Genomic DNA, 10335 nt, shown 5'->3' with positions numbered 1-10335 from the left:
AAAACAGACACGGAGACACGCACATTGAGGTTCACTAGGGTTTGTTTTCTACCTGATGACGACTGCTTGTGTTGCAATCGAAACGTCGTATTTTATTACTTAATTTATTTTCTTTCTACGTGACCTAACCTTAAGAACCAAAGAGTAAGTCCTTACTAACAACTCCTAACATGTTTCATTGCTGGAGGGGTTTGCCCGCCCTACCTGAAAATCCTAGCTCCGCAACATTGCCACTGCAGTGCTCACCGAATGGACTTCCCCCCGCACCTTCTATTAGCACGGTGGGCTACGTACGGTGCGAAAGAAGTTCACCGTACATCCATACAATGCGTATACCTCCTCGTTTATTAATGTAGGGGGTTATATGATCTCCTTTGCCCCTCTCCGCACAAGCCCAACACTGCTGCGTTTGATCTGCCAGCTTTGACACGGCCACGTTGCTGTGGGTCTCCTGTTACCCCATACACACGCGATTCTTGTAGTAACCAGCTTTCACTCACGCACACTTTGATGTTTCAGTAAACACGAATTTGAGAAAAGTGGCCACAATGTTTTATAGGAGCAAAACCACTTATTTTGTTACCAAGCAGCAACTTCATAATCCTTCCCATTGACAAGATATAATATAATAGGGGTTTTCCCCTTTTTTCTGGCAACAAAACTGAAACCTTTTTACAAGGATTCATGTCTGCATTAACCACAATACTTGCAGTCAAAATGTAAACAAAAAACACTCATAATATATGCAGTCCTTGAAACTGATTGGTCCACACCAAGGGACGGCTTTCTTTTGAGCCTCAATCCAATTGGTGCTCGACCAGAGGACGCCAAAAGGCGTACAGCTCAAAGACAATGCACCATCAAAATAATGAGGGCTCTGGGTGAGCGTCTACATCTTGAAGACGACAGTTTCCACCTGCGCTCAATAACACTACTTTATTTAGAGCTATTAGCTCTTTTCAGAGGCGACCTAGTCACACACGACAGCTCATTGAAGTGGCTAATCAGAGGTATTTATAGGAGCCAAATAATGTATTATCAGAAAGCTATACCCGGTATGAGTGGTAAAACACATGAGCGTATGGCAAAAACTGGGTTCATGTTTTTTTTTCCGGGTTAGATAGCATAAATGTGTCGTTAGACCCGCCACCACCCGACACAGCCAATTAGTATGGTTTGTCACGTAAACAGAATATGCCAATTCGTTACTAGTACAGCACACCGGCCTATGTGTTACAAAAAATTGGTTCACTCAATACACTGACAATATTCACGCTACTCTGTGATTTGATGCCTTTTCAGTGTCTTTCCCATGAACTGATACTTGTGAAAACATGTTCTAAACATAAGCGTCACAGACTTCCAATGCACACTGTTGAGTAATGCGATGTATATAGCCCATTGTAGAAATGCAATGTGTCTGAATCCCAACATCAACTGTTCAATCTCCGGTAATATTCGGCTGCAACACTCGAAAGAAAAACAATTATGGCAGTTTTTTTTTTATAAACAAAGAATACATCTTCACAATCATCGCAGTCACTTTATTGAAAAGGCTTGAGACCAGGCATTATTTACAGCTCCATATTTTTCTTTTGTCGCTTTACAAATATGAAAAAACACCCACAGGCTGGCCGACTTCTTAGCGTGCAGGATGAGAAATAAACCTATGCAGTTACTGTTAAGTCACTGATTCGTGCTGTGCTTTAAAGCCCCCGTTTGCCAATGAAAGAACGAAAGCTTGAGAGTGGGAAGCTTCCTTTAAGCATAGGCATCGGGCCTGTAGGCAATAGGCGCATCACCCAACTTGTTCCAGATGATGTATTCTGCGGAGACGAGTTCTCTTGCTGAAAAAGAAAAAAAAACACAACAATCAAAAACAATCAACGGTTTTTTTAAAAGGTTGAGACTTTGTAGAGAGTTATGGTTGGTTGCAGCACCACCCACGGAGTGGGCACGTGTGCGCCCGCTATGTGTGCTGCTTGCCGGTGATCAGCTTGGGCTTGACTGGTGGCTGAACTTGTATGGAATGTGGATCCACGGCGCAGCCTGTCAGCGTGTAGTCCTGAATCTTGAATCGCAGCTGCATGGAGAGAGACATACATGGACTTCACGGTGCAGCGTGGCCACAAACTGCATTTAGTCTCAAGCATGAGCGCAATGTTTAATCGCCACAAAAAACCATTACATTGGAATACAAATAAAGTGCATGACATTATCAGTATGGGTGGCTCATGAAAAATATTCACAAGTCTCAAGCAAATTGCATCTGCCCAATCGGCTTAGTCAACGTGCATTCCTTAGAATTCTTAAATCAACTTATATCAGCTCAAGAGTCTTAGTCAACTTGTATCAGCCAACGTGTATCAGCTCAGGGCTCTGGATCAACTTGTAACAGCTCGGTAGACTCAAGTCAACTTAAATTACCTCAGCAGTCTCCGGCAGCTATAATCAGCTCAGTAGTTTTGGTCAGCTTGCATCAACTCAATGGCCTTAGTAAACTTGTGTCAGCTCAGTAGCCTTAGCTTACATCAGCTCAGCAGTCTCAGGAAACGAGTATCAGCTTTCAGTGTGCTCTTTCTCCCCCCCTGTTAGTCAACACATTGAGTATGCACACCTATCAAGTAGACGTAACACACTCCTGTTCTAGCAGTTCATTGGACCAGCATGTATACATATGAGCTGGCATATTAAACATCAATAACTTAATTAATCTGCAGGCTGGGTTCTCCAAACTGGCTATCCCCAGCCCATGTACTGTACAGCTGGCCATGAGGTTTTCCTCCAATGCGTAACGCTATGGGGACCACACCCAAATGCATTAACGCTGATAACCTGCAGGCAACGTTTATCTACGCCACCGCGGTATATTATTAATTCATTTGTTCTCAAGCACATCACTAAACAGGCAATGTAATATTTCTTCATTAGTTTGTCATCATTAATTCAGGTTTGTAGTACAAACATATATTATTGTGGTGCTTTATTACATTGGCAGATTTATTTTAAATTGGATTTCCTTCCCTTCTCGCTTAAAACTGCCACTCGTAAAATGCATTCATCTATTACTGCATGTATTATACAGAGGAACTCGAAAATCAAATAAGAAAATTTACAATTAGGCGTATTTGCCAACCCTACCAATTTAAGCAGAAGGCTGCCAATTTTTAAACCATTTCACCACAAACTGAATTTCAAAGCTGATCAAAGCACCTTATAATTTTTTTTTACTAAAACGTTGACAATTTTTGCATTGCAAATCGCTATGCGGTGGTGACACTAAAAACATCATTAGATTCCTGCTTAAATCAGTAGGATTGGCAGATGTTAGGTAGTCTGAATTTTGGACAGGATATTGAAACAAACAGGATTATTTTTTTTCATGTCTGCATTACTGTGGTTTATTGGCAGAGAATGTGTGTTGCTTTTCAAACCTGAACGTAGGAATCGAGTACATTGCAGGAAATGTCTACAGCTTCCTTTTCCGAGCTCACACCAATGCACGCAACGAGACTGGCTTCTAGGGACTTTGGAAACCGTTGACCTAGCAAAGGGGAAAAAAACCCATGTCAGAAGATTTCAACATCAGTTCTTTAACCCACAAACAGCCTAGTTCCTTGTGCCTGCCATTTTTCTACACTTAAGTGTTCCTTCGCTATGTGTTGCACACCATTATTCTCATACAGTTGCAATGTAATCATATGTAGCTTCTGTTCTAACAATGTAGATCAGTAATACAAAAAAGAATGTGCCGGGGTGATTAGCGCAGTGTATTTATAAACCCAGCAAACAGTTTGATTCTGGGTCATGGTGAGCATCAGCGACGAGTGATATCTGAACGGGTCCTTGATCCCCCCCCCCCCCTCTTCACCAACCCACACTGACCAGTGTGGTCAAACGACCCCCATATGACTGACACGGCAAGGTCTTCATACACAAGTTGATTGACGAAGGGCTGTACGTTTCTTTTGCCTAACATTCTAAAATCAATGGCAATTCACAGAACAATGATATATGGATCGATATCTGAAAATTGTACAGGATCTTATCCATACATTGTACACGACCGTACGAAGCAAAATACAACTACATTTAAATTATTAAATTGGTAAATGTATTAAATGTTAGGCTTGTATGTAAATTATATCACGTACATATTTACTGTAATTTGTTATGTAGTGAAAAGTAGACTGCTGTGGTAAAATGTAATTCGAGTTGAAAATCATAGCTTTAAGCATCTAATACCATACAGACCCTTGCTCATACCATACAAAATATACAATTGCTTACCAATAGTCCAGATGAGCAAATCCTGGTCCCTGAGTGCTTCCAACTGACCACATGATACTTTGTAAGCCACATTCGTTATGGGGCCACTAGAGGTGACATAAAATATACAGAAAGCATCAATAATTATGCATGACCCTGTATGTAGTGAAGTCAATTCCAAGACATCAAAGTCTTAATGTAACTAGGTCATTCATCCATGCCCCACGACTGCACGCTTGTATCAATTCTGCATTACTCAATGCAAGATTGAAATGGTGGCTAGAGTGGGATTTTTTCCCACCCCATTTAGAATATTTATGGCACGGGCCTCAAAAGCAGACACCCTTAAGATATTCATACACGCGTAATACGGAGTTGTTATTCCTTAAAAAAACATCTATTTAAAACATCGTTATTGGATTACGAATTCCAAGAATTTACCAACATTTCTATCCCATCCACTTAAAATATACTTGTGTAGCATTAGTAAGGGAAAGTGAAGTTTCATACATTCAATGATGAATTTTCCATATGTTACATCTGAACTATCATTCAGCTGCACTCAAGAAAACAACCTACAGCATGTACATCGTGAAAAAGCTAACAATTCATCCCTGGGATTACTTGCTTATGCCACAAGAGGGAGCCCTAGAGAATCCCTCGACTGAGGTATATGGCCTACTCTTCCACGCTAGCGAGGTGCCTTGGAAGAGGTCGGAATACTCGTATTACAATCCGCAGATCAACATGTGGTGTGACTATACGGTTGGGTAGGCCAGAGGTGATGGAAGGGGGTTTAAACAAAAAATGCCCATTTTCAAATTCCACGCCAGGGGTGTACCTGTTTGCCAAGGGAATGCGTGCCTCGAAGTGGTCAAAGGAATTTTTCACGGTTTCATGTAGCCTCAAGTCGAGGGTCAACCTCAGAGCCAGTCCTTTGCCGTTTCGTTCACTTCCAGCCTCCCCAGTTCGTCGATCCGACCGGTCCTGGTCGCCGCCCTCCCTGTCGTAGCGCTCAAAATGGTCTTCTTTGTCTTCGTCCTTCTCCAGAGCGAGGCGGAAGGAACCACGGACAGGCGGAATGGGCGCCTGCACAATGCACGTGGATTAGACACGGATTACAGGATTTAAGAAAACCAATTTTTCAATTTGTAACGTTATTACATTACTTAAACACCAAGACTTTGTTGTGGGGTGTAACACAAACCCAATTAACTGAATTAGTGCCATGAGCAATTCAATTAGCAAACACAAATGTAATTTTTAACCATGTTAAAACTGCTAAGAGATTAGCTTCAAGTTTCTATGAAATTGATGTTTGTTGTCAATATACTGCACTATAGGCTCAATGTTTACAACTCCTACAAGGATATTACTTTTATAGAGCTACATATAATCCTTTGTGGACCCCCAGACTTGATAATTTTTTCTTATTATTTTATAAAGTAAAACATTTTAACACATTCAATAATTCACACGGATGTGAAAGCCTAATCAGCTCCATCGTAATACAATTAAAACACAATAATAGATCCGATTTTGGGCAAAGGTCCATCATCATAGAAAGGCCATTTCCTACCATTGCTTACTATGAAGAAGGGCTATTCCTTGAAACACCAAATTAAAATATTTTCTCTTTAGGGCAACGATATCGATAAAACCAAGTTATTGTTATTTGCGCTTGTGCACCACTGGCAATGCAATATGTATGTACGACTCTTTTGCACCGCATGTAGCCAACCATGCTAATCAGAGTATCACAGTTTATTTAAGGAACAACATCTTCATTCACGGACAAAATAAGTAAGACAAGCGTCGCCGCTTCTTGCCAACACCTGCGCCGTGTAGGAGCACAGCGCGAAGCCGTCGTGCGGTGGCACGAAGCGGAAGCGGTAGGGCCCCGTGAAGGACAGGTCCCCTCCGTTGGGAGCGGCGACGCTCAGCGGGCACACGAGCTGCGGGTCGGGCGCCAACACGCACTGGTGCAGCAGCAGGTCCTCCAGCGGGACGCCGTTCGCCGGCAGCGTCAGATTTGCGCTCACGTCCGGCGTGCCGTCCAGCTCGCACTGCGAACGACCGCACACGGAGATGAAGCGTATGGCCCCGCACAGGATGTTGAGGCAAAGTGCTGTTCAGCGGGCACATCTGATGGCTAGGTGCAGCGCATGAAAGAGCTGTGTGGCCAGCGACCACGTTCGACCGCCTTTCATGTATCTCCAGTGGTGATGTTTATACATCGCACAAGGTACAGATTTAAGGCAGAGTCGAGCTATAAGAGACCCGCCATCATTTAAGAAATCAGCCACCGATTGTCTGGGTCAGTGACCTGAAAAGTATAAACACAGCTGGTGCACCACATCCAGTAGACCTCTCCCAATGGCTGTGGCTGCTAGTCACGTGGCACCTACTGCAGTCTTACAAGGACCTGGAGAATATTCAGTGAAAAATTAGGCGCCAGCTGTAGCTTAGGAACATTTGACAGTGAGGAGCCATCAAACGAGGCATATAGCAGTACAATGTTGTTGAAGCACCATTAGGCGTGGTTTTCTCTGGATTAGAAACACGACAGACATAAACATGAGACAGCATATATGGTTGATGGACAAGACTGGTGATGGAAACAGCAGCTAAGTGCACTCGAAAGGATGACCAACGTAGAAATTGAGCATCAAGATCAGCTCATGTGGAGGAGTGAGATGGATTGTGTGGCATCACGTAATAGTGAGGGATGGAAAATATATGGGGATGCCTTCATCCAGTGATGGATAGACAATAACCAACGATGATGTTGATGAGATATGCCTTGCGCGCCAAGCTGCGCAAGTTATTAATTACAAAAGAAAACGTGAGTTTGGCACAGTTTGTCACGTAACTTCGGGAGCGCCGCTAGGCTCACCTTGCACTCAACGGATCCGTACACCTCCCAGACGTCGGGCACGTCCCTGCGCCCGTACTGCACGGAGCGCACCACCTCCGCCACGCTCATCCTGCACGAGCGGCTTCACTCGCTGAGCGCACAGGGGCCGCCATGCCGGGGCAGGCCGCTGCTGCTGCTGCTCTGACGTTCCGCTGCTGCCAGACGGTGTGGCCAGCTCCCGCAGCAGCACTCTGAAGTCGGTTTCGGCCGGGCGGCCAAACGGGCAGGCGTAGATCATGAGCGTGCTGAACTGGGCAACCTGTTGGCAACAAATGCGATTGGCGGCAAAACGTGGTTGTGGCCGAAGGACAAGATTGGTGATGGAATGGTGGCCAAAGTGAGGGTGCGTCCTCGAGGGCAACCACTGTGGAGATGGAGCAATGCAATCAGTTCATAAAGAATGGTGGCAGCATTGGAGATGGCATGAGGAGGCCTTCATCCAGCAGTGGATGATGATGATCATGATATTGATATCTCTTTTTATCATTTTGCGGTCTCACACTGGATGTGGTTTTACCTTGGCATCAACAGCTCCTGGCTTTGACTGCTGCTGATCCACCATGAAGGCAGCCATGCCCTGCAGGAGGGCCATGCCCTGAGGGACCCCGAGAATCATCCCCAGGGGTGGCCGGGGCTCCAGGGGTCCCTCGACGAGGGGCAGGCACACGAGATGCCACTCGGGGGTGGCACGCGTCACGAGCAGGGGCCACGCGCTCTGCCCGTGCACAGAGATCACCAAGCCCGCGTGGAACGAGCCAACGCCGCCGTCATCCACGTCGTCGCTGCAGCAGCAGTCCGGATCGTCGACGTCATCATCACTATCGCCACTGTGGTGGTGGTGATTGTGGGAGCGTTTATTGTTGCCGAGTAAGCGGAGGAGCTCTTCGTGTGTGGGTGCCGGAGAGTAGGAGTGTCCGTTGAGGCGCCTGGCTTGGGCCTCCACGATGGGATAGCATCTGTGTGATAACAGTCAAACACATAGGCTTTCGCGACCAATATTATTAATAATAAATGTTTTTGGGTTAGATCCTGCAGTATAAATGTGTCGTAATCGTCCACCACCCGACACAGCAAGGAAGGTTTGTCACATAAACAAAGCGCGCCAATTAGTTACTACTTCAGCCGACTGGTGGATTTACGACAACATTGTGGATTTACTTTTTGTTTACGTGACAAACCTTACCGTGTCGGGTGGTGGAGGGTTACAACACATCGATACTTACGCGATCTAACCCAAAAACCTTTGTTATGGACACAAACATGTCTCGTATACAAACATATTTAAAATGTGAAAAGGGTCAAGGTGCAGCCCCTGCAATTGCTTGCGGCATGTCGCGACTGGCGCAAGGGCCGCCAACTACAGGGAGGCCCTGGAGAGCTCCTCCAGAGGGCATTTCGTCTCCTCGTCCACACTGGCTAGAGACGTCTTAGATCAAAGACGGATCTGAAAATACATATTCTCACGACTCCCACTCGAGATCAGTCCATTGTCTGGAGATGCCACCATCGACCAGTGTGTATGATATTATACCCTTAAACATATCTATACTTTTTCCGATAAAGTCATGTAGGTAAAAAATCAAATAAAAGTGATTTAATTTAGTTGTTTTCATTAATTTTATATTTTACCTACGTGACTTTACCGAAAAAAAAAACAAAGAGTATGAATCCCTGCAGTCACGAAAGCTTAAAATCTAGAAATATCTATAGTTCAGGTACAACATCGGAGGAGCGGTGGCACAGTGGTTAGCGTACTGCACTATCAACCTGGAGACCTGCATTTGATTCCCAGTCACAGCTAACATCGTTGGCCAAGTGATAAAACATCTTAAGCTACCCACAGCGTCGCGCTTGGTGAAGTATGCTTAAACAATAAGTATTCGGATGGCCAAAGGGTTGCAAATGATCATAATTATTGATGGTGCTGCTGCGTTGGCAGTGGTGCGAAAGCACAATTAACAAAATAACACTCACTCACCAAGGGTAGGGGCTATTATTGCCCGAAACGTCGCCCAATATGTATATATTGTTATATTCTAAGGCAGTATTGTTGACAATTGTGTTCGTTTTATTTACGTATATCACGCCATGCAACTGACGTTAAACAATATCCAGCACTAATCTTCTGCTTCAGGAAAGGAAGATTAAAAAAGACATCCTGAAGCAGGAAAATAGTGCCAACCAGGGACATTAGCAAATGTGATTTGTAACTTTGATCATTACCTGTGTAGTATCGATCGTGCAATGTGAATGTGCCATTGTACCGTGTGGCGTTATACTGGCTTGGTCTGGGACTGTTCGATTGGTGCTGTATGCTGCCTTGCCCAACCTTAATACATCGCACTTATGAATACACAACGAATGCGTTAATTAGATATACTTCGTGACTTGTCCATCATTTTCTCTATTTTACACTGTCGTCTTGTTTGCTGCTGCTGTAACTCTCCGACCCCTGTACCCATCCTTGGCACACCGGTGATTTAAAAACCACCACCAACAACAACAACGAGCTTCACACATCATCGAATTCCTCCCGCAAGTCTAAAACAAAAAACAGATTCCGAGCACACAACCCAAGGAGTATCGATCGTTCACCTCGAGTATCGATCGCTCACCTCGAGTATCGAACGCGCGCCTCCTCGCCGCGCGCCGTGCGGGAGACAACCCATAGCGCCCGCACGCTCATCCTGACCACTCGCGATGTGACCACCCTCGTCACGGAGTCACCGCGGCGACGACGGCGGCGATCGTTGTCGTCCCTTGGGCAGACGTTCCCACAGAGTCGCCCCTTGGGCAGAGGTCCCCACAGAGTCGACCCTTGGGCAGACGTCCCCACAGTCGCCCCTTCGACAGACGTCCTCACAGAGTCGACCCTTCAGCAGACGTTACCACACAGAGTCGACCCTTCGGCAGACGTCTTCACGAAGTCGACCCTTCGACAGACGTCCTGCAGACGTCCACACAAAGTCGCCCCTTCGGCATCACCGGAAGTGGGGCAGTGAACCTCCCCACGTGCTCGTGACGTCAAACGCGGCACGAGCTCTCGATTGGCTGACGCGGAATTAGTTTTATTTTTACCGATTCGCAAAGCCGATTCGTCCACCGATACGATGGGTTGTTGAAAACCGGCATTTGTATTATAGTCCAAC

At 45.4% G+C, this 10335-nt stretch overlaps 1 protein-coding gene across 1 annotated transcript; it reads right to left on the bottom strand.

Moving 5' to 3' along the window:
* Positions 1-1523: 1523 nt before the first annotated feature.
* Positions 1524-10204, bottom strand: AP5M1 (adaptor related protein complex 5 subunit mu 1). The gene is given in 10 exon segments (XM_061568416.1): positions 1524-1847; positions 1987-2083; positions 3435-3544; positions 4291-4376; positions 5111-5358; positions 6105-6335; positions 7166-7258; positions 7260-7445; positions 7704-8142; positions 9802-10204. Coding segments are annotated over 10 exon segments (1647 nt in total). The 5' UTR covers positions 9873-10204; the 3' UTR covers positions 1524-1761.
* Positions 10205-10335: the final 131 nt, after the last annotated feature.

This window comes from Lethenteron reissneri, chromosome 41, assembly GCF_015708825.2.
Source record: "Lethenteron reissneri isolate LAM-NWPU_2019-01 chromosome 41, ASM1570882v1, whole genome shotgun sequence".
In the NCBI taxonomy this organism is placed as follows: Eukaryota; Metazoa; Chordata; class Hyperoartia; order Petromyzontiformes; family Petromyzontidae; genus Lethenteron; species Lethenteron reissneri.
This window is presented reverse-complemented; position numbering and strand designations above follow the sequence as displayed.